Genomic DNA, 24,067 nt, shown 5'->3' with positions numbered 1-24,067 from the left:
GACTCTTGAATGCTGACAAAAACTGAGGACTGATGGATGTGGGGGGGAGGGGGGATGGGCATGAAGGAGGGCACTTTGGGGATGAGCACTGAGTGTTATGTAGAAACTAATTTGACAATAAACTATTTGTAAAAAAAAAAAAAAAAAAAAGAAAACATGCTTTAGTTTATAGTGGCAGAAATAGTATAAGTATCTGAAAGAAACAACCAAAACTCAGCTGTTCTTTAATGGATGAATATGAATCACTTAAATAACTTTATTAATATCAGATTTCTAATTTCTTTATAAGCTCTTACATAAAAATAAAATATTACCATAAAAAGTTGGCAAGCCTTCCAAATTTGACATTGTAAGACTATCATATCTCTACATACATTGTACAATGAAGTATGAAATTAACTTAGCCTAATTTATTCCAAGAAATTACACAATGACAAACAAAACAAACAAACAAAAAAAATAGAAACAGTTCGGGGGGGGGGGGATCACCAAAAAGAAGTTAACCTGCTTTTATTAGCTATCCATATTTAAGTTTAAGTAACTTCCAAGAATATAAACTCTAGTTAGATAAAAAATAAACCTGATGACCTTTGTGGCTGGGGCTAGGATAATTTCAACAGCGTGCATGTCTTTTACCTGCGCCTTGGAGCTTCTGGTGAGTCTGCAGGAGCAACTCCCCGAGCCACAGATGCCAGGAATTCTTGCCTCTTCTGCTGTACAAGGCATGCTGCCTTGATGATCTTGTGGCGGGGTGTGCGCAGGTAAGGCCTATTGACTTTTTGGGCAAGGTCTTCAGTGACCATTTCTAGGTCTGTCTATGGTATGAGAGAAAAAAAAAAGGATTATAGGCTGAGTAGGTTAGTCAATAGCAAATCCATTGTCTATCTGGTTTCTCAATTATATCTAACTCTTTTGAGGTCAGAAATTAATCCAAATTATAAAACAACTTCCTATTTGACATATACTTCTATTTTTCACATTTCAGGAAAATAGCACTCATTTGATAGGCATTTATAACAATGTAGAATGGTATGGATTACAAAAACATAGTGAGTATACCAGCTGTCTACAGGGAATTTATCATTTATGTGGAAAAAAAATGAGTAAATTTCAAGGCACTGTACATGCAAATGCATGACTGCTTAGTGTAGATAAAGACCATATATAAATGCTGAAGGAATCTGAGGTAAAGCAAGACCCCTGTGATCTGGGGTTAGGTCTGGAAGGCTTCATGGAGAAAATTAAGCTTTTAAAAGAAATGTAGGATATAAATTAGTAGAGAGCAGTTCAAAGGGGTGACATGAAAATTGTAGCAAGAGAAAGTTTGGTGAATTAAAAAAAAAAAAAGAATGTACAATGAAGTTGGTTAGCCACAGTGATGTCACTTGGCTTAGGTGTTTTTTTTTTTTTAAATGCTGTAACTTTTTCATTTGGACTTTTAAAATAAACTGGTAAACAGCAACTTTCCCAACTAGTATGTAATGTGGTTTCATTAAGATAAAATTTCTAATTACATAATCAGATATAGGCCAGATTTCAACATCAACCAGTGTGAAACAAATAAATATGGTAGGAAATGTTTGCTCAGTCAATAGCTCAGAAGTCACTCAAATCTTACAGTGGCAAATTTAAATACAAAAAAAAAAAATTCAATTTAATACTGGTAACTTTTTCTTTATTTAAAAAAACATTCTAAAAACGAAAACAAAATTGTTTACTGGTCATACCCAAGTAAGATAAAACTTAGTTAAGTGGTTGAAAAAGGACAAAATCTGTTTTATTATAATAACTGCATTTAAATTTAATTTATAAAAGACATCTTACTTGCATGAGTTCAAAAATTTCTTTCTTTGTGCTTTTAGGTTCTAAGAAAAATCCATATGGATAAGAACACTTGAGAATGCGTCGAGTTTTTAAGAGCACATGAACTGCATCTTCAATGAAAGTGGTATCTGGACAGCCTCCTTCAGCTATAAAATAAATCAGGCACAGTGAAAATAAACTGTTCTGCAAATATGCTGTTACACAATTAAATGACTAAGTTTTCTTAAAAAAAAAAAAAAACAAAAACCCACCACCAATAAAGGATCTCTGTGAAGAAGTAGCTGTATGATAGTAATAATTTGAAGTAGACTAAAAACCTATATAACACATCCATGTGTGGCTTGTATACCTTTATAAATGAAGCACACACTGCACCTGCCATGGAGCACTAACGGCAATCATGAAGAAATATATACACCAAGCCTGGATTCTGTTCTTACCCTGTTGGTTAAACAAATCTAGCTTTAGGTCAACTCCTCTTCACTATGTTTTTCAGGTTATATCTACTGAAACTTTGCTGATAAAGAGATAGGAGCACCTGGGTGGCTTAGTTCAGCGTCCAACTTCTGTTCAGGTCATGATCTCACAGTTCACGAGTTTGAGCCTCACATTGGGCTCTGTGCAGACAGCTCAGAGCCTGGAAACTTTTCGGTTCTGATTTTCCCTCTCTCTCTGCCCCTCCCCTGCTCATACTGTCTCTGTCTCTCTCTCAAAAATAAATAAAACATTAAAAAAATAAAGAGTTAAAAACAAATGGGGGATGTCTGGCTGGTTCAATCCAAAGAGCATAACACTCCTGATCTCAGGGTCATGAGTTTGAGCCCCACATTAGGTTACTAAAACAAACTTAAAAAAAAGAAAATAAATGCCCTGCTAAGTTGCTTGCTAGGAAAAAAATAGCCTAATTATGATTATGCTTCTGCAAACAAAACCTTGTAAGAAAAAAGATATAATGTTCTGGGAGGACAACTGGATAACTAATGCTAGTAAAGAAAATATATCAAGGAGAGAAATAAAGGGAAGACTGAGGAAAAGGGGAGATGAAACTGCCTTAATATTGAGACTGTTCCTTTTCCAAGTATCATTATAACATTCTAGTTTTCTCCCTAACTGCAAATAAAGGGAAACTATACAGTAGAATCTAGATTCATAAGTACTTTTGAAAATAAGATTCTTCTGCATGCCCATGGAAAGAAATTACATGTGTATGCACACACACTGATAGATACACACTATTCCAAAATACCTAACCTAGAAGAGGGATCTGAACTAAAAGATGTAAAAAAGGAAAAACAAAACGAAACATCATCCCCCACTAGGACATGTGTGAGAAATATGTAAAGGTTTATTTCTTAAGCCTTTCTAAGTCTTAAATCATTTAATGTATCTTATTATGCTGTCTAGAACGTCCTGAAGTTTCAACAGAAGCAGTATTTCACACCTACAGATATTTATTGAATGTTTGCTATGTGTCAGGCATTGTTCTAAGCATTAGCGACAGCCCAGTGATTAAAGAGACAAAAATCCTTGTTTGAAGAACTGTAGAACGTGTGAGGGTTTTGTCCTTTCAATTTTTACTGTGGAGAGTACCTCAAATGGCAATATGGTTACATCATTACTAAAGTCTAAAAACTAGTAGTAAGGAGACAAAGCTGCTATTGATACTTTTTCTTCTACTCTAATTTATTTAATTTATGCTTACTATCTTAATTAGGGAATTATCCTCATGAAAAGGGGCTTACTTTTATAAATTAGAGCAAATACAATTATAATTGCACTTTTAGGCTGAAAACCTTTTATATATGTTATGATTATTTTAAAAACGTGACTTTAAAACAAACATGGTAGAACCTATGCTGTGTGTGGTCACTGTGATATATTTTAATGATGGAAACAATTCTTAATCCAATTTAGGAATTTTTTTTTTTTTGCATTTCCATTTTAGGATCCGTAAGTCAGCCCTATCTCATGTCTTTGCTTTTAGACTCTAACATCCATTATTTTCCAGTGAGATGATTTCTACCAAAACTGTACGTGACCTCCATCCCATTAGGCACTCTGCTAAATTTTCTCTAGAATCTTTGTGACTTCAGTCACACGACAGTTGAGGGGCATGTGAATCTTGCTCTTTTGACTGTATCAAGGATGCTTTTAAGCCCTTTGAGGGCCCATCCACTGTTTCCAATATTGTAGAGCATTAGCAGTGGCACAGAGTAAGCAAAAACATGATGTGTGTTTATTGCTAAAGGCATAGGCCACATTAAGAGGAGCATAGGAAGTAAGATGGGTAGAAAATCTAATTACAGAGGCCTCAACTGCTGAGCTGCACTCTGGGCTTCAGAGAATTCCAAGGAGTACCAGAATGAGTTAAAGGAGATCATGTTTTCTTTGAAAGACCTTAACATCCTACTAATGAAATGACTAAAGCATGGAAGACTATTTTATATTAATTATCACACATACCACTTAAAACTTACTTTCTTTGAGAGCTCTACTCAATTGCTCCATCTTTTCTTTGGCTGTTTTAAGAAGGCGTTGTTCTAACTAAAGAAATAGAAATACATAATTTAAATAATTTTCTTTATTTATTCACAATAGTATAATTCAGAGCACTTGAAATGATTTGGGACATACCTGATAACTATGCTCATGGTTTTTAAATCTTGTATAATAGTGCATAAATCTGTCAAGTTCCTGAAATCGTTTGTGTTTTTTCTCAGCCTAGGAAACAAAAGTCCATAAATGACTTTTATAAATAAAGTACTAACTATTAAAATTGGGGACTTTGTCACTTAATATTACTTATCAGAAATAGGTAATTGTGCATACAGATTTGATTATTTTATTGAGGAAAAAAATACATTTTTAAGGCTACCAGAACAAAGTCTTGCATTTGTATTCTCTGTGATAAATCAATGAATCTATGATCTCAGAATATAAGGCAAAGATGCCTCTTAAGACCTTCATTTATCAGATCTTCGATTTTTACTATATTGCTTATTGCTATGGGCTGAATTGTGTCTCCCCAAAATTCATGTTGAAGCTTTAACCCCCGATGTGACTGACTGGATTTGAAGATAGGGCCTATGTATGAGGCAATCATTAGGGTAGGACTTTAATCCAGTAGCATTAGTGCTCTAATAAGAAAATGAAGAGACACCAGAGCTTTCTCTCTCTCCACACCATGTGAAGACATAGCAAGAAGAGAGCTAGCCCTCTGCAAGCCAAGAAAAGAGTCGACCATCAGAAATCGAATTGGCACGAATCTTGATCTAGGCTCCAGGACTGTGATAAATACCTTTCTGTTGTTTAGCCACTCACTTTATGGTATTTGTTATGGCAGCCAAGCAAAGAGATTCATTATATGCTATAACATAATACTGTATTGTTGACATTATGCTAAAACTGTTAAGTCATTACAGAGACAGGGATATATGAGACTTATCTTCCCCAATATAAAAAAAGGAATATTAAAAAGCTCTCAAGTTGATAGAACTATTCTGTTTAAATTAAAGGCAACTATAAAGGCCTCATTATAAGACAGGAAAAGAAGAAATGCAAAATACTCGCAATGGTATTAAGTGGCTTAGCCAGAGGACTTGATTTAAACAGTTCTGTTTACCTCCACAGTCATTTCCTTGGATTGCTCCTCCACATGCTGTATGACTTCATAGCGAGTACATCTGTAATAACCGCCTGTGGAAGAACTATGCTTTTTCCATTCTTCTAGGCAAATCCAGCAAAAGTCATACTTGCACTTTAAAAGAAAACATATGCAAACATCACCCCTGTGTTAAGATGCAAATATTTTCTGAGTTCTAGTCAACCACTTTGTAGAGTGACCGCCTCTGTGACCAGGAATAATAAATCTTCTTAAAGACATATGATCTTTTTCATATTTCCTCTGGGACCCTCATCTGCACTATGGAAAGATGTGAGAGTAGTTCAAAATTACTGTTTATAAGGAAGTTAAAAAGTAAATCATAATATTATGACGTAATATCAAGGAATCTAAAAATATCAATAGGAGGGGCACCTGGGTGGCTCGGTCGGTTAAGCATCCAACTTCGGCTCAGGTCATAAACTCACTTTCACAAGTTCGAGCCCCACACTGGGCTCTGTGCTTACAGCTCAGAGCCTGGAGCCTGATTTGGATTCTGTGTCTCCCTCCCTCTCTGATCCTCCCCTGCTCGTGCTCTCTCCCTCTCTCTCAAAAATAAAGACTGATTAAGGAAATCAATAAGATATTCTTTCCCAATAACAACATTATTTAATATTTCATTTTTCCAGTGCATGGTAACCTTTGGTCTCTGAAGTTTCACCAGTCTTCATCAGAAGTTTTTCTGATGACTGTGACAAATTGGTTTTGAAACCAGAAAACAAGTCTGAGAGATTTCTAAGTAGGAAGACTGATCTAAAACCTATTTCTCATTTTTAAGAAAATTTCACTTTCTTAATTACCAAAATTAGCAGAAAATGCCAAAAATATGAGCATCCTAATATGAAAATACATCATTTTTTAAAATCCTTATGGATTTTGGGTCAGAAAGATCTCATTTCAAGTCTGTTTTCTTCTGGCACTTTTGTTTTTTAAATTTATCTGGGTATATAGCATATATTATGGATTCAACTTTATTTTTATCCACACATCTGCCCAGTTATTTCAATACTATTTATTGAACAGTCCATGTTTCTTCACTGGCTGGAGATCCTCCTTTACATAACATATGCTAAATTCCCATATACCTGCGTATTTTCTGGGTTTTCTATTATGTTTCATTAATCTCTAGATTCATGTCCCAGCACCATGCTGTTTTAATTACTGAGCTTTTATAACAATAACAGGCTTACTATCTGACAAGGCTGGTTCCTCCTCACTGTTCTTTTTCAGTTTTCCCAGCTGTTCCTGCTTTGTTTCTCCATGTGAACTTTTGAATTAGCTTACCGAGATGCAGAAACAAAACCTGCTGGTATCTTTGTTGGAATCTTTCTATCCAACAACTTTACTACCTTTCCATTTGTCATCTGTGTGTCCTACACAAAAGGGGTCTTAGGATTTTCTTCATATACGTTTTGTATATTTCTTAAGTTTCTTTTTAGATAAATGAGATCTTCCCTTTCAGTTTGGATGTTTTTGGTACACATGAAGGCTACTGCTTTCTGCATATTAATTTTCTACTCTGCTAATTTACTGAATTTTGTTGTTAGTTTTTAAATTGATTCTTGTGGGTTTTATAGGTATAAAATCAATCATGCTATCAGCAAAAAAAAGAATTTTATCACCTCATTTCTGATTTTTACATCTCTAATTTCTTCTTATTGTCTAAATATGTTGAGTGGTATCACTAGTCCAATCTTAATATTTGGACAGCATCCTTATCTTGTTCTTGATTTTAGTGAGAGTACCTCTACTATATCCCATTAAATATTATTCTAACTTTTGGACTGAAGTAGATTTATATATTTAATTTTTTAAAAAAGTTTATTTTTGAGACAGAGAGAGAGCACGAGTGGGGATGTGGCAGAGAGACAGGGATACACAGAACCTGAAACAGGCTCCAGGCTCTGAGCTGTCAGCACAGAACTTAATGCAGGGCTGGAACCCACAAACTGTGAGATCATGACCTGAGCCGAAGTCAGACACTTGACCGACTAAGCCACCTAGGCACCCCTGAAGTGGATTTATTTTTATCATACTAAGGAAGAGTTCATCTGAACCTATTTTTTTGAGTGTCTTAATAAAGACTGGTTGTTGACTTTTTGGTCAAATGCCCTTTTAGCACCTACAGACCATATATATGGTTTTTCTCTTTAGACCTACTAATAAGACAAGGTACAGAAATAGCTTTTATTTTTTATTAAAATTTTTTTTTAAAAAGTTTTATTTATTTCTGAGAGACAGAGAGAGAGAGAGAGAGAGAGAGAGAGAGACAGCATGAGCAGGGGAGGGTCACAGAGAGAGGGAAATACAGAATCTGAAGCAGGCTCCAGGCTCTGAGCTAGCTATCAGCACAGAGCCCAGACGCGGGGATCAAACCCACAAACGGTGAGATCATGACCTGAGCTGAAGTCGGACGCTCAACCGACTGAGCCACCCGGGCATCCCTATTTTTTATTTTTTGATGTTTTTTAATTTTTTATTTTTGAGAGACAAACAGAGTACAAGTGGGGGAGGGATTGAGAGAGGGAGACACAGAATTGAAGCAGGCTCCAGGCTCTGAGCTATCGGCATAGAGACTGACATGGGGCTCAAACTCCCAAATCGCGAGATCATGACCTGAACCAAAGTCGGATGCTTAACCACAGAGCCACCCAGGTGCCCCTCAATTACCTTTTTTATAAAAAAAATTTAATTGAGATATACTTGACAATCAATTATCCTTTTATTAATGTTTTCTGCGGGATTATATTTGCTAAGATTTCCCCCTCTAATATCTTATTTAATTTTTTTTATGTCTTTATTTTGAGAGACGGAGACAGAGTGTGAGCAGGGGAGGGGCAGAGAGAGAGAGGGAGACACAGAATCTGAAGCTGGTTCCAGACTCTGAGCTGTCAGTACAGAGCCCAATGCGGGGCTCGAACCCACAGACTGTGAGATCATGACCTGAGCCGAAGCTGGACGCTTAACTGACTGAGCCACCCAGGTGCCCCTCTAATATCTTATTTAGGACTTATGCATTATTGTTCATAAGTAAGACTAATCTATAATTTTCTTTTAAGTTTTATGATCTTGTCAAGTGTTGATATCAAGTTTCTCACTTTATAGTAATTTGAAAATTTTCATTTTTTAAAAAATGTTTATTTTTGAGAGACACAAAGTGCAAGTTGGGGCAGGGGCAGAGAGAGAGGAAGACACATATCCGAAGCGGGCTCCAGGCTTTGAGCTGTCAGCACAGAGCATGATGTGGGGCTCTAACCCAAGAATGGTGAGATCATGACCTGAGTCCAAGTCGGACACTTAACTAACTGAGCCACCCAGGCGCCCCTCATATATTTTTTTAAAAAGAACTCCCAGGAACAGTTTAAGTCACACTAGAATTGCACACTAAAGAAAAGGAAATTCTTTAAAGATTTGATAAAATTCTATTGTGGAACTGTTAGGGCCTATTGCTTTAAAGGGGGAAGCCTGATGAAAAACTTTCTTCTATGGAAAGAAGTTTGTTTGGATAGTTCTTCTAGGATCAGTTTTAATAAATTATATTTTCTTAGAAAATCAATCCATTCCATTTGGGGACACCTGGGTGGCTCAGCTGGTTAAGCGTCTAACTTTGGCTAGGTCATGATCTCGAAGTTTGTGAGTTCAAGGCCCACATTGGGCTCTGTGCTTAGACAGCTTAGAGTCTGGAGCCTGCTTCAGATCCTGCGTTCTCTCTGCCCCTCCCGTGCTCATGCCGTCTTTCTTTCAAAAAGAAAAATAAACATTAAAAAAAATAAAAAATTAAAAAAAAAAACAGAAAATCCATTCCAAATTCAAGTTTGCTTTATTTCTTGATTAGTCCTCTTAATTCTGACATTGTGTTTTTGAACTCCCTCATCTTCATTTTTTTCTTACATAAGCTTAGTGGTTTATCTTATTTTTTCTTAAGAAAAATATTTTTTTAAGAAAAATATTTTTTGGGTTTGTCAGTTGTATTGCTTTTCAGTTTTTAAGTCATTGATTTCTGCTTAAAAAAAATCCTTCCTCTTGGCATGCTCCAAGTTTATTCTGTTTTTCTAATTTTTAAAATTATATGCTTAAATCATTCCTTATTTTGTATTGCTTTAATAAGGCTATGGGACATTTCTGAGCAGTGCTCTAGATACAGGCACTCAAGTTCTGATAAAGAAATACTTCCATTATCTTAGTTTTCTAGATAGTCTTTAATTCAACTTATATTTCATTTTTTTACTCAAGAGTTGAGAAATTTAAAATTTCCAAATGAAAAGGGCTTTTGTACCTTTACTATTAATTTCTATTTCATTCCATTATGATAAGAGAATGTTGCTATTACTATTTCTATTTTCTGCAGTATTACTGAAATTTTCTTTGATGACCAATGGTCAAATTTTTTTGCTAATGATCCATGGATACTTGCAAAGATGATGTAATCCAAATTTTCAGGACACAGAGTTTGAATATAAAAACATCAGATATACCATAGTAGTTATGTTAAATCTTCTGTATCTTCACTAATTTTTTCTCTACCTGATAGGTCACAGACAGAGAACTGAATTAAAGTCTCTGTATTCATCTAGCTCTTTACTAACATGCACTTACACAATAAGTTATGGATATCAAAGTTCTGAGAGTATGCAAGTTCTTTTGTTGCTTGGTATCAGCAAACTTTGTGCCTAATTTGATACAAGTACCTTTCAGTACAGCTTTACTAATATCTCAAAATTAGTGGCAAAAGTTTCTACAAAATAGCCAAATTTCATATTTTATAAGAAAAAGAATACAGAGCTTAAATAACTTTTATTTTTTAGTTGCAACCTATAGTTTTACAGAGTCAGATGAAGAAAATTACTATAAGTGACTTAAAATGTGTGAGAATGCAAAATCTAAAAATTAAAGGGAAATGAATACAGACTGTTTTTTGAACTACACAGAACTATTTTTATAAGGTGAAATTTGTTATTCTTCTAAGATGTTTAACAATTTGTTTCCAGAAAGTAAAAACTGTCTATTGAATCATAATCAAAACTATGGCATTAATAAAAGTAGATTATGATTTAGTCATTGTGTTAAAGCATGGATTCAATTATGCATGATCTGCTGTTCCACTTTCACATTTAAAAAGAAAATTCTAGAAGTATGAAATTTTTCTGTAGCAAGGTTATTACTTTCTAGATGTCTTTTCTTCTGTGTCTTAAGAATTATTTGTTAGTTTCTTTTGTTAAATGCAAACACTTCAGATGGTATATTAGACAGACTACATTTACATAGTGTGCAACTAAATGTTTCTTTTAAATACAACAGAAGCTTAAGCAAAAAGCTGTTTAAAATAAATTATCTTAAAAGCCTGATGAATTCATGAAAATATTCACTCAATACATATTTATCAACTACCTGATACTGGTAGGTGCTTTGAAGGAAATAAAGGTAATATTGGATCTTGCTGATTTTTATGGTCAACCTACATTTCTTTACACATCTATACAGTCTGTATGAGATTTTTCTAAGAAAAAACTAATAATGGATATTGGAGAGAAGACCACAAATATTTCTGGCCTGACCAACTGAACTAATAATAAGTACCTTGGAGCATTTTGCTCAGAACACTGTACTACATTTTTTTTCTTCCTTCTTAGGAAATCATTATTACTGTCTCACTAAGCCAATTAATTTATGTTAATTTTATAATAGGCTTATACAATTATCTGGTACTGGTATAACTTTTTATGTAATAATGATTAGCTTTAATGTTAAAAATCAAGTCATACTGGGGTGCCTGGCTGACTCAGTTGGTTAAGCACCTGACTCTTGATTTCAGCTCAGGTCATGATCTCACAATTTATGGAACTGAGCCCTTGTGTTGGGCTCTGAAATGACACTGCAGAACCTGCTTGGGATTCTCTTTCCCCTCCTCTTTCTGCCCCTTTGTAGCTCGTGCTCTCTCTCTCTCAAAAGTAAATCGATAAACTTAAAAAAATATTTTAAAAAATCAAATAATACTTAGAAGATATTTATGTATTTTATTGGAATCTTCTGAACTATTTGGGTTTCTTTCACAATGTAAATTAGAAAAGTTACATTGTCCTCTTGATATTAAGTAATTATTTTTTATATATATGGAGCTTCCAATGAAAAGGAAAAAAACTGGAATATCATTATAATTTGGAAACAAAAATGTTTATAAATTCTGGCATGGTATAATAAAATATTTATTAACCTAATTCCAGAATATTTATTTTACATATGGAAGTTTCTTTCTATGCAACTATGTCAATAGGGTAGTCTTCCAAAAATAATTATTTATATTAGTTATTTTTTGGTCAAGATCTTTGTCGGCATTTTCATTTTCATTAAGTTTATTTTTGAGAGAGAGAGAAAGTGAGAGCATGAGCAGGGGAGGGACAGAGAGAGGGGTGGGGAGAGAGAATCTCAAGCGGGCTCTATACTGACTGTGTGAGCCTAATGTGGGGCTCACTCCTAAGAATCATGAGATCATGACCTGAACTGAAATCATGAGTTGGAGACTTAACTGACTGAGCCACCCAGATGCTGCAGCATTTTCATTTTAAATACAGTAAATAATTACTTGTTTAACTGATGATTTCATTAGCAGACCTAAAGTCTGCCTACAACTTCAGGTACTTTTATTTTACAGCCACTTATATACATAGACACCAAGATTTAGATTTGGACCTAGAGGAATTGCGTAGAGCCTGACTTGGGCCTTGAAACTAAGCTGTGTGCTTAAAAGCTACCTTTGTAAGAGATGTCTATAAAGTAGCATTTTATCATTTAATATTATTATTTATATAAAGACAAAACTCTCAAAATCCTCACTGGGGGAGGCAATCAGGATCCTCACTGGGAGAGATAATTAGCAGGGAAAGATTCAGGTATTTTTGATCTTTTGCCCAAATATCACTGAATCCTTAACCTATTTTTTTTTTTTTAATGTTTTTGCTTATTTCTTAGGAGAGAGAGAGAGACAGCATGAGTAGGGGAGGGTCAGAGAGAGAGGGAGTCACAGACTGAAACAGGCTCCAGGCTCTGAGCTGGCAGTCAGCACAGAGCCCGATGCGGCGCTCGAACCCATGAACCGCGAGATCATGACCCAAGCGAAAGTCGGACGTTTAACCGACTGAGCCACCCAGGCGCCCTTCCCCTCTGCTTCTTAAGAGCCAGAACATAACAGATGACCAGTCTTCATGTGCATTTGGAGTTGAACTATTAGAGGAAGTCCTGCCCTCTTGCTGTATCTGCATTAAACAGATTTCTCCAGTGCAATTAAAATGCTATTTATCACGTTTTAAACAAANTGAACCCACGAACCGCGAGATCATGACCTAAGCGAAAGTCGGACGCTTAACCGACTAAGCCACCCAGGCGCCCCTCCTTAACCTATTTTTAACATTCATCATGAGTATAAAATTTAGTAGTATAAAGCAATACTTATGTTATTCAGCAAAGAATATAGAATGTAATCTGCTAGAATTCATCTGAAACCCAGCAACATTTTTATGCTTGTTTCTTCTTTGGATTAACAGTCAGATTTAGATTCTAACTGCAAAACATGCAAAATCCTCTTTAACATCTTACCTTAGCACACTGCATGTGATTACATCCCTCATTCTTCTGTATCGGAGACTTACAGTTAGCACAAGGCTTGGAGTTAGTTAACAACCACAGACAATTGGCAGCATCCTCATAAGCTTCACTAACTCCTACAACTTTGGGATATTAAGCACAAACATAAAATACACGATTTAGTGTATGACTTCAGAGGGAACCCCCCTACCCCCTGCGAAAGTTTTCTTTGTACACTGTCTCTGACCATGTATTTTTCTTTCTTTTTTTTTTAATGTTTATTTAGCTTTGAGAGAGAGAGAGACAGAGCACAAGTAGGGGAGGGGCAGAGAGAGAATCCAAAGCAGGCTCCAGGCTCTGAGCTGCAGGAAAGAGCCCAATGCAGGGCTTGAACTCACGAACTGTGAGATCACGACCTGAGCTGAAGGTGGATGCTTAACCGACTGAGCCACCCAGGTGCCCCAAACCATGTATTTATTTTCTATATAGGATCTATGGCAAAGTTTTAAAACTGCTTTTTTTCTGAAGAGCATGATTATAGGATAAGGAGTTGTCTTCCAAAAGCTTGATATATGAAATATGATTTAAAGATTTCTTTCTAAAGTTGTGTTCAAATAAACAAGGGAAGAAAAAAACCAAAGTTAAAAAAAAAAGCAACATATTATTGTCTGTTTAAAATAACTACTGCATCAAAGAAAATTATAGGAAGAATGGCCCCCAGACCGTAATTTCTTAAGTGGGTCAGTTACAAACAGAATGACCAGATATTTTCACCATAGTAAAAAACATGAAAGTTATATTGAAATATCAATATTTTTATCCATGATTACTTTGGATGAACTAAAAATGAATCCCATGTAATGTGTCTAAAACTAAACTTACATTTCCCCTAAACCTGCCCCTTTTTCTATTCCCTGTTCCAGTAAATGATATGATCATCTACTCAGAGTCAATCCAGGAACATGGATCTTGGACACCCTCCTTTCCCTAACCTGCCACATTCCATTGTTTCTACCTCTTTCTCTTTCTTATCTGTCTCCTCTTCACTCCCACTTCTTACTGCTTTAACTAGGGTACTCCACACCTCTTGCCTAGACAATTAAAACACAGAAAACCAACCTATCTCCCAGCTCCTTCTTCTGCTCTCAACTTCCAACTTCTATTATACTGCTTACACAGTCATCTTTTAAAAATACAAATCTCCTTTTGGGGTGCCTGGGTAGCTCAGTTGCTTAAGCATCTAACTCTTGATTTTGGCTCAAGTCATGATCTTACAGTTCCTGGGATTGAGCCCCACATCAGGCTCTGTGTTGATAGCATGGAGCCTACTTAGGATTCTCTCTCTCTCTCTCTCTCTCTCTCTCTTTCTCTCCACATCAGGCTCTGTGTTGATAGCATAGAGCCTACTTAGGATTCTCTCTCTCTCTCTCTCTCTCTCTCTCTCTCACCCTCCCTCCCTCTCCCGGTTGTGTGTGCTCTCTCAAAATAAATAAATGTTAAAAAAAAAAAAAAGTCTCCTTTAAATCTTTTAGATGCTGCCCCCTGACTGCAAGATAAAATAAAATTGCTTTAGCAAAAGATGCAAAGTCCTTCATGATTTGGCTGCTATCTACCTGGCAAGCTTCTCCTACCCTCTAACCCCACACTAATCTTCTATTCTTCACTTTAAACTCAATTTATTCTACCTTAATTTGAGATCTGCAGTCTTATTGAATGTCATGATCTTTAAAAGATACTAAATCTTGTAACTTTATGTTTTAAAACCAATACCCACCCCCAGCACCCCAAGTGGAGAGTTACGAACAGAGAGTTGCAGACATACAATTTAAAATGTAATTTTTCCCTCTCTGTCAGTAATCAAGTTGGTTTTCTTTTCTAGCTCTAAGTGCACAGGGAAGTTCTACCTTTTCTTTCCCAAAAGGGATGTCCAAAACTCACGTGAAATCACTGCACGTGGCCCATCCAATCAAGGCCCTGATTACATGTAGCCATTTTTCAAAAGGGTGGGGTAAGGAGTTATCTCTACTGTTAAAAAGCAGGTGAGAAATCAGACTCCTTGAGTTTTGAAGTTTAAGGAAAAATTACCCAACCCTAGAAAGAGAAGGGAGACAAAGGTTGGGCAGGTTGACCTCTGAGAAGTGGCTCAGTATATGAACTAGAAGAGCTGAGCACTATGATTAGCCCTTTGATGGAGCCTAGCAGAGGAGGAGTGGGGCTGTCTTGCTTCAAGGAGCCCCAAGTGCCTACCAACTTAAGTTTGTTCAACAACAGAATAGCAGCCACTGCTGGACTATGAAGCACTGGTGTTCAATTTCACCACAGAGCAAAGTGAGACAATAGCAGCAATGAACTGATCAGACTCCACTCCAGTACTAAACCCGCTTGGTAGAAGATGGTTTGAATAGGATATTGCTAACAGAGAATTGTCAGTTAATTTAGTGGAGAACAGGAGTTTCAGAAGGAGCTTACTATATGTATGGCTAATTAGCTCAAGTTGTGAAGGAAATCCCATTTACAAAGGCATTTAAAACCTAATCAACTACGTACAATGTCTAATTTTTGTTTTTAAGTAGTACCCTCTCTCATCCTTTCAGCATCAACATTATTTTTAGCTCAGAGGCTCTAACATATTCTTATGACCTTTATTGTCCATTGTTATAATAAATAAAGCACAAAGCCATTAAAACAAAGCAGCTTTTGTGGCCTGCAACATAACAGTTTTTTTCTACCACCCTCGGAGAGAATGCTAGTTCCTAACTGTGTTCTAGAGGACTGTATAAAGTAAATCGCGTCCAGGAAGTAACTATTATTAAAACAAAAATTTGTAGTGGGAAAAAGGTCTTTACCTCTAGTTCTCTGAACATGCTTATTTCATACAAGTGCCCTTTGTATATACTTTTCTTCATACTTGTAATATCTTATCTCCCTTCAGTCTACCTGGTGAGTTTTCTTCACCCTGAGTTCCAGTCTCTTCTCTTGTCTTCGGTTACACGACTAGGTCTCTTTGTAAGAAATATTAACTTCATTTGATCAAGTTTTAGAACATAAAAATCTAAGCTCTACTAGTAGAATCAATATGTATGTAAGTGAAAAAAAAAGTTGATTTTAAAGACTGACTACTTAAAAAGACTATCTGAATTCTATTCAATAACCATTTATTACGTAGTGTGGAAAAACTGGTCTGAAATTTTTATAAATTAGCTATCTTTTCACTGAATATATAATCATTCCCCTCTTGCTCTGATTAGACATAATAGAAGCAGTTTCAGTGCTGAAAAATAGTATTTGAATCTTTATATTGAACTAATCTTAGTTTATTTTCTAATACTTTTTCTTATTAGATTTTGTCACTTCTTTTGAGTCTCATAATTCAAAGACTTTGGAAAACTGGGCATAAAGGAGAAAATGATCTCAGGAATTGACAAGTTCAGTTGAAAATGCTTATGCCAAAGATAATGTGACCATGATCCAAATTAAAATGTAAACGATATAGCATTAAATCATACTTTTCTTTGCTGAAATATTATTTTTATATATTTAATGATGATGTTCTGCTTAAACATTTCAGTTGGCTTATTATTATTTGCATTAAGCCTTATCCTAAATTTCACAAACTTCAGTGGCCATTAATAGTGGTCAAATGGCCATCACATTTCAGTCTGGAGGACAATGAGAAATTCCTAGGTTTTTCTCAGTAACTGGAAACTTTTCTGCAGTCTTGGCTTTGGTCCTTCTCTGGTAGACAACTTTTCAGGTGTCATCAGTCTTTTGTCTTCTATCCAATTTTCTAAACTTTCTCTGTCTTTCTAAAGTAAAAGACTATTTGGAATTCTTTGAAGGAATCTTCAGTTTTTAATTTGAGGCCTCCCTGTCTCTGGGCTACCAGAAGTAACTATGTATAGACCACACACACCATTTTCTAGTACTTCTATTTCTCTTCTCTTCTCATTATCAGGACCATTATTGTATGTGAGGGTATTTTGTAACTGTTTCACCAATAATCTGCACTTACTAGCTACATTGTTCTCTCTCTCTTTCCCTAGTAAAAACTTATTTGTGGGTTTGGAATGAATGATCAATTTTACAATGGTAAGAGATAACTAAAAATAATCACCCACTTAAAAATGCTTGCTTTTTATCTTAAACTGGACACTTAACAGCCATTTTCTACTCAAGAATTAAATAATATATTGTACTAATTATTTCCTGTGGTGCACTACCTCTTCGAGGCAACTGATAAGTACGCTAGATTTACAACTTAATAAAATTATCTCTTAACTCTCCTCTCCTACTTGCATTGCCTCTGTCTTGTTCCAGCCCTCATATCTTCTCACCTGGACATTCTGAAGTTTTCTCAGAAACAGCTTTCTTACCTATTGTCTCAATAGTTCTTATTCACCATCCACACTTCCACCTAAGTGTTCTCTCTCAGTAAGCATCTTCAATTATCACTCTCCTACTCAAAACTCCTTTTCAGTGTCTCAGGATGAAGTCAGACCTCTCAACACTGCATATAACCCCTGCCTTGCCCCCCTCCCCCCGCCCCCCGACACCTGATTTGGACTTCTGCCTATGCAGTCTCATCTCTCAGTGCAGCACCTTCCTATGCACTCAGTATCTGCAGCCCTTGAATACACCATGCTATCTCACAGCTCTGCTTCACCCAAAGCCCCAGTGTTTTTCCTGTTCTGGTGGGCGTGAAGTATATCTATCAGTTTTCAAGAAGCAGCTCAGGCACCAATTCTTTTATATTGCTTTTCCTCACACTCTCCTAGAGAACTGGTCTTCTCCTTGCTCTCTCCTCTCCCTCATAATGTGCCACAGGTATGCTGTTCTTTCACAGCGTTAATAATATTTCTTTTTCTTAGTTTTGTATATAGCTGTCGTCATCTCTAAAATGTAAATTTCAAGAACATAGAGGGCACCTTATTTCTGTATTCCAATATAAAATAGCACTCAATAAATGTTAAATAAAGATATCATTTAAAAGCAACAAGTTATTTCTAAGTTTTCTCAGCATCTCTTCTCAGCTGCAGACAAACACTTCTAAAATCCCACTGGACATCTCCACATAAATGTCCTGCAAGTACTTCAAGTTAACAATGTCTTAAACACAATTTATTTTCCCCTGAAAGTTACTCTTTTTTAAAAAAAATATTTATTTATTTATTCCTGGAGCAGTGCAGAGACAGAGGGACACAGAATTCCAAGCAGACTTCATGCTGTCAGGACACAGCCTGATGTGGGGCTTGAACTCATGAACCATGAGATCATGATCTGAGCTGAGCTGAAGAGCTGGATGCCTGACTGAGACAGCAAGGCACCCTGAAACTCATATCTGAATTTCCTAGGTTGACCAATGATCCACTCTTTTACTCAAACTAAAAATTCCCCTTCCTACTTTGATGTCTCCTTCAGTCTAACCTTCCTAGTCATCACTTACCTTTGTATAAATATCTCAGATAATGCCACTTCCCTACTTAAAAAATGCATTCTTTGACTTATTCTATTAATAAAATAATTTCAGTTTTATCTGGCAACACCTACCTTTCCAGCCTCATCTCTTAAAAATTCTCCCATGGACCTTCATGTTAGGCTTCATATAAATGTATTAAGAAATGTAGGTAGGTGGGCAATAGTAAACCATGTCTAATAAATATGATGTTTCTTGGTGCCCATGGCAAAAAATGAATGCAAAATCCAATGTTCTGTCATGTTTAAAGGTGTTGCAGGATACTAATATTAATCTATTTATGGAACTCACACACATACACAGACCCATACATATCAGGAGAATAGGAAAATAGATGGGTGTCAAGGGAGCAATGACAAGCTATTATCTGGCATTCAAGAGAGAGACACAATGTACCTGGGAAATAAAACAATCTATACAAGTGTTTCTGATTTGGGAATTTCCTAGCACATAGCAGGTACTCAAAAAAATATTTGCTGAAGGGCACCTGGGCGTCTCAGTTGGTTAAGTGTCCAACTTCAGTTCAGGTTGTGATCTCATAATTTGTGAATTTGATACCCCTTTCAGGCTCTGTGCTGACAGCTCAGAGCCAGGAACCTGCTTCAGATTTTGTGTCTCCCTCTCTCTTTGCCCCTCCCCAGCTTGCACTCTGTTTCTCTTTCTCAAATATAAACAAACATAAACAAAATTTAAAAAAAAACCACAAGAATTGGAAATATTAAAAAAAATTGTTGATTGAATGATAGAGTGTTCAGGGTAGAAATATTTAATCAGAGGCGCCTGGGTGGCTCAGTTGGTTAAGCGTCTGACTTTGGCTCAGGTCATGATCTCACGGTTTGTGGGTTCGAGCCCCGCATCGGGCTCTGTGCTGACAGCTAGCTCAGAGCCTGGAGCCTGCTTCAGATTCTGTGTCTCCCTCTCTCTCTGACCCTCCTCTGCTCACGCTGTCTCTCTCGCTCTCTCAGAAATAAATAAAACATTAAAAAAATAAAAGAAATATTTAATCAGATTTCACCATGAAATATCCTAAGATTATTCATTTACCTTTGCTCCTGGTTAAGGGACATAAGCCTTCTCATCATGTGAAAGGGATCTCCCTCAATTAATAAACTGATATTCTGGGTTACATAGTGGACTCTTCTTCATGGGTTTGAATGACCCTATGTCAATGCATAAAATGAATCTTGTGAATCTAAAATGCCAAGGACAAGCTCTTGGGCAATGGTACGTTGCCTGATTGAATACAAGACTGTAGGGTTTCAGAGCTGTCAGCCAGGCTCTGCTAGAGTCACTTCAGCTGGTGACAGAAATACCTACCAAAGCTCTGCCTCTGCAGATACACTAGAACCAATTCCTCTCTCATTGCCTTCAGGAGGATTCTATGATACCCCCCCGTCCAACCTGATTTACTCTCATCTTTACCCAACTATATTAGTTATCATATGATACTGTAATGATCTGCTTCCCTTCTAGCATATGTGCTTTTTGAAGGCTGGCATTGATGCATCATCATGTACTTTGCTCATAATAAGTGCAGATTCACTGAATTTTTTAAAAAATTTTATTTCTTTTAATGTTTATTTTTGAGAGAGAAAGAGAGAGACTGAGTGTAACAGAATCCAAAGCAGGCTACAGGCTCTGAGCTGTCAGCACAGAGCCTGGTGTGGGCCTTGAACTCACAAACTGCGAGATCATGACTTGAGCTGAGGTTGGGTGCTTAACCAACCAAACCATACAGGCGGCCAAGTAAATTCTTTTTTTTTTTTTTAATTTTTATTTATTTTTAATTTTGAGAGAGAGAGCATGTGTGCATTTATGCATGAGCAGGGCAGGGGAGCACAGAGGGAAAGCGACAGAGAATCTTAAGCAGACTCGACGCCCAACATGGAGCTCAACGCACGCCTCGATCTCATGACCATGACAACATGACTGGAGTCGAAATCAAGGGTCGCATGCTCAACTGACTGAGCCACCCAGATGCCCCAGTCAATTCTTAATCCTGATTTGTAATACGTCAAACTAACTCCCTTATATAAAAAGTTAAAAAAAATTAACTTTTATATTAATGTGAAAATAAACAGTTGTCATAAAACACTTCAGGGGATGAGAAATTATTGTAAAGCAGATATATTTCCCTGTTAAATGCAGGAATTGCTATTAGGAAGGCTAATTGAAACCCGTTTTGTTTCCAGGCACATACACTGTGCCTGATGTCACTCGATCCAATCTAAGTGTTAATTTCTTCATCTGCAAAATGGAATTACTAACACCAATTTCATAGCATTTCTGTAGGATTAATATGTATTTATAGAAATCTCAGTTAAAATAGTTATAGACATGACATTTAATATAAGTAAGTCTACAGAGCCACATAATACCAAGAAATTAACTTGTCTTATCCACCGGAAGCTTCCAGGGAAATAAGAAACTTCCTCTCACTACAGCTTATACATTTCTTCCCTTAAGGTGGAGAAAAGCTAGTTGGTCTACCCCAGGATAAAGGAGATGGCTGTAGGAGAATGGCTTAAATGCAACCCCTGTTTACCCTGTTTATCTTAACTTAAAACAGTCTGTTAGAAATATGGAACCTGTGATTTCCATTGTAAAAACACTGTGATGTCCAAAAGGGTGTTGGTTAGAGGTGTAATGTTAAATAGGAGAGCTACACCATTAACAAACTTGAAAACTTACTTAATGAAGACTCTAAGTAATATGATCATATTATCTTTTGAATGCTATTAGAACATATATAGTATAGCTTTCTAAGTTTCCTCTTACGTTCTTCTGGTTTCATTTCAGTTATTTTTTGTAGCCAATTTTTCCATGTTTGGCAGTCACAAGGCTCATGCGCTTCACCAAGGCACTCCCTAAAGAGGAAAACAAAGAAAAGGCATTAAATATTCTTCATCAACATGAAGCTGAAGGAATAGATGAAAAGTGCTCTTCCAATTAAAAAAATTTTTAAGTTTATTTTTAAGAGAGAGACAGAGGCATTGAGTGGGAGAGGGGCAGAGAGAGAGAGGGGATCCTAAGCAGGCTCTGCACTGGCAGCTTGGGAGCCTGATGAGGAACTCAGTCTCATGAACCGTGAAATCATGACCTGAGCTGAAACCAAGAGTTGGACACTTAACTGACTGAGCTACTCAGGTGTCCCAGTTCTCTTACAATTTTAAAGTTGAGAAAACTGAAGTACAGTGACTAGTGAGAAATGAAGTATTTCAATAGAGGAACTGAAAATATGTTTTTAGAGCTTGATACCACCAGGTCAAAAAATTTTTTAAAGCAGCACATTCATTTACACATTTTTAAAATTTCCAAATAGATTACCTAACATTTATAATTTAGTTTTGCATGCTATAAGAGCTATAAAATATTTTTATCAGTTAGGTTCTGTCCTCACTACTACTACTCAAAGTTTGTTCTCTGGGATAGCAGCACTGTCACTGCTCAGGAGCTTGTTAAACATGCAGAAGAGCAGGCCCATAAGACCTACTGCTCTGAATCTACATTTTATCAAAATTACCACATGACCCTTCTGAATTTTATAGTTGAAAAAGTACTGTTTTACATCACATTCTTGTTACTTTCACCTTGGAATCCCCAAGTAATAGCTAGGACAATTTAATCTATCGTTGAGTTTCCTGAATCCCAATTTTTTGTTTAACTGGAATTTGGCAAATTTTGATTTGAATAATTAAAAACATACCAATTTATCATTTGTAATTTGATTTTACATTCTTTCTATAGCTATATAAAAAATATAACAGGCTTAAGGAGGAGCCTGGGTGGCTCAGCCGGTTGAGTGTCTGAGTGTTATGATCTCAACAGTCACGGGATTAAGCCCTGTGTCGGGCTCTGTGCTGATGGCTGGGAGCTTGCTTAGGAGACTCTCTCTCTCTCCCTCTCTCTGCCACACCCCCACTCCCTCTCACAATAAACAAATAAACATTAAAAAAGAGCTTAAGGCCTTTACAAATTACTCATTTTAATTCAATATAATGGTATATTCTGTAGAACAAAGAAAATTTTACAGTAAATAACAAAATATCATTGTGAAAGGAGAAAAACCCAATCTGTAGGTGCCATCATCATCATCATCATCATCATCATCATCATGTGTTATTTTAAACAAAAGATCTTGTTTGCAAAGTTTAAGTCTGTTACGAAGACACACCTGCTGATACAGGTAGAGTATTACAAACTATGAAGAAATATTTTACTATATTAAGAATGTTTCAGGATGCTTGGGTGGCTCAGTCAGTTAAGTGTCCAATTTTGGCTCAGGTCATGTTCTCACAGTTTGTGGATTCGAGCCATACATAGGGATCTGTGCTGACAGCTCTGCTTGGATTCTGTGTCTCCCTCTCTCTCTGCCCCTCCCTTGCTCAAATTGTTTCTCTATCTCAAAACAAAACAAAACAAAACAAAACAACACCAACAACAAAAAGAATGTTTCAAATTCTACTTCAAGCCCATTAGAATAGCTACTATTAAAAAATTGATGATAACAAGTGTCAGGAAGGATACAGAGAAATGAACCCTTATGCAGAGCTGATAGGAATCTAAAATGATGCAGTTGCTATGGAAAACAGTTCAATGGTTCCTCAAAATGTAAAACACAGAATTATTCAATGATCTATCAATTCCAGTCCTAGGTATACACCTAAAAGAATTAAAAATTCCACAATGACTATAATTTTTTCACCAATGTTTACAACAGCATTACTCACAAAAGCCAGAATATGATTTAAAACCCACATGTCCATTAACAGATAAACAGATAAACAAAATGTGGCATATATACACACAATGGAATTATTAGTTGGCCATAAAAAGGAATGAAATTTTGATACAACATGGATGAAACTTGAGACATTATGCTAAGTGAAATTAAGTCAGACACAAAAAGATAAATATCATGATTCCACTTACATTGAATATTCAGAAAAGGGAACTCACAGAGAATTGTGTGGTAGAATGGTGGTTAACAGTGGCTATGGGGCAAGGGAAGATGGGGAGTTATTGTTTAATGGTTAGAGTTTCTGTTTGGTATGAGGTAAAAGTTCTGTAAATGGATAGGAAATGGTTGCACAACATTAGGAATGTACTTAATACCACTGAACTATATACTCAAAATGCTTTTAAGGTAAAAAAAAAAAAAAAAAAAAAAAAGCATCAATTATCTTGAAGGAGTAATTTAGTTTGCTTAAGTTCCCGGTAGTACTGGGGTGCATGGTGGCTCAGTCAGTCGAGCATTTGATTCTGGATTTCAGCTGAGGTCATGATCCAAGGTCCTGGGATTGAGCCTCGCTTTGGGCTCTGTGCTGAGCATGGAGATTGCTAAAGATTCTCTCTCTCTCTCTCNTTTCAGCTCCAGTCATGATCTCATAGTTCGTGGGTTCGAGTCCTACATTGGGCTCTGAGCTGACAGCTGGGAACCTGCTTGGGATTCTCTCTCACTCCCCCCCCCCCCCCACCCTGCTTGCATGCTCTCTTAAAAAAGAAAAAAAAAAGTGTTAAAAAAATGGTTG

The 24,067-nt window shown here is 36.3% G+C and overlaps 1 protein-coding gene across 1 annotated transcript in view; it reads right to left on the bottom strand.

The window, feature by feature from the left end:
- Positions 1-24,067, bottom strand: part of ANKIB1 (ankyrin repeat and IBR domain containing 1) — a gene marked incomplete at its 5' end in the record, with an annotated part of 81,893 nt that overhangs the window by 10,480 nt on the left and 47,346 nt on the right. Inside the window, 7 exons of the mRNA XM_039255440.1 lie at positions 637-815; positions 1,825-1,970; positions 4,302-4,368; positions 4,459-4,545; positions 5,447-5,581; positions 13,076-13,206; positions 21,315-21,403. Of these exons, the coding sequence (XP_039111371.1) occupies positions 637-815; positions 1,825-1,970; positions 4,302-4,368; positions 4,459-4,545; positions 5,447-5,581; positions 13,076-13,206; positions 21,315-21,403 (834 nt within the window). The remainder of the gene's footprint in view (positions 1-636; positions 816-1,824; positions 1,971-4,301; positions 4,369-4,458; positions 4,546-5,446; positions 5,582-13,075; positions 13,207-21,314; positions 21,404-24,067) is intronic.

The sequence above is a fragment of the Hyaena hyaena genome, unplaced genomic scaffold, assembly GCF_003009895.1.
Source record: "Hyaena hyaena isolate Hyena2069 unplaced genomic scaffold, ASM300989v1 scaffold_528, whole genome shotgun sequence".
NCBI lineage: Eukaryota > Metazoa > Chordata > Mammalia > Carnivora > Hyaenidae > Hyaena > Hyaena hyaena.
This window is presented reverse-complemented; position numbering and strand designations above follow the sequence as displayed.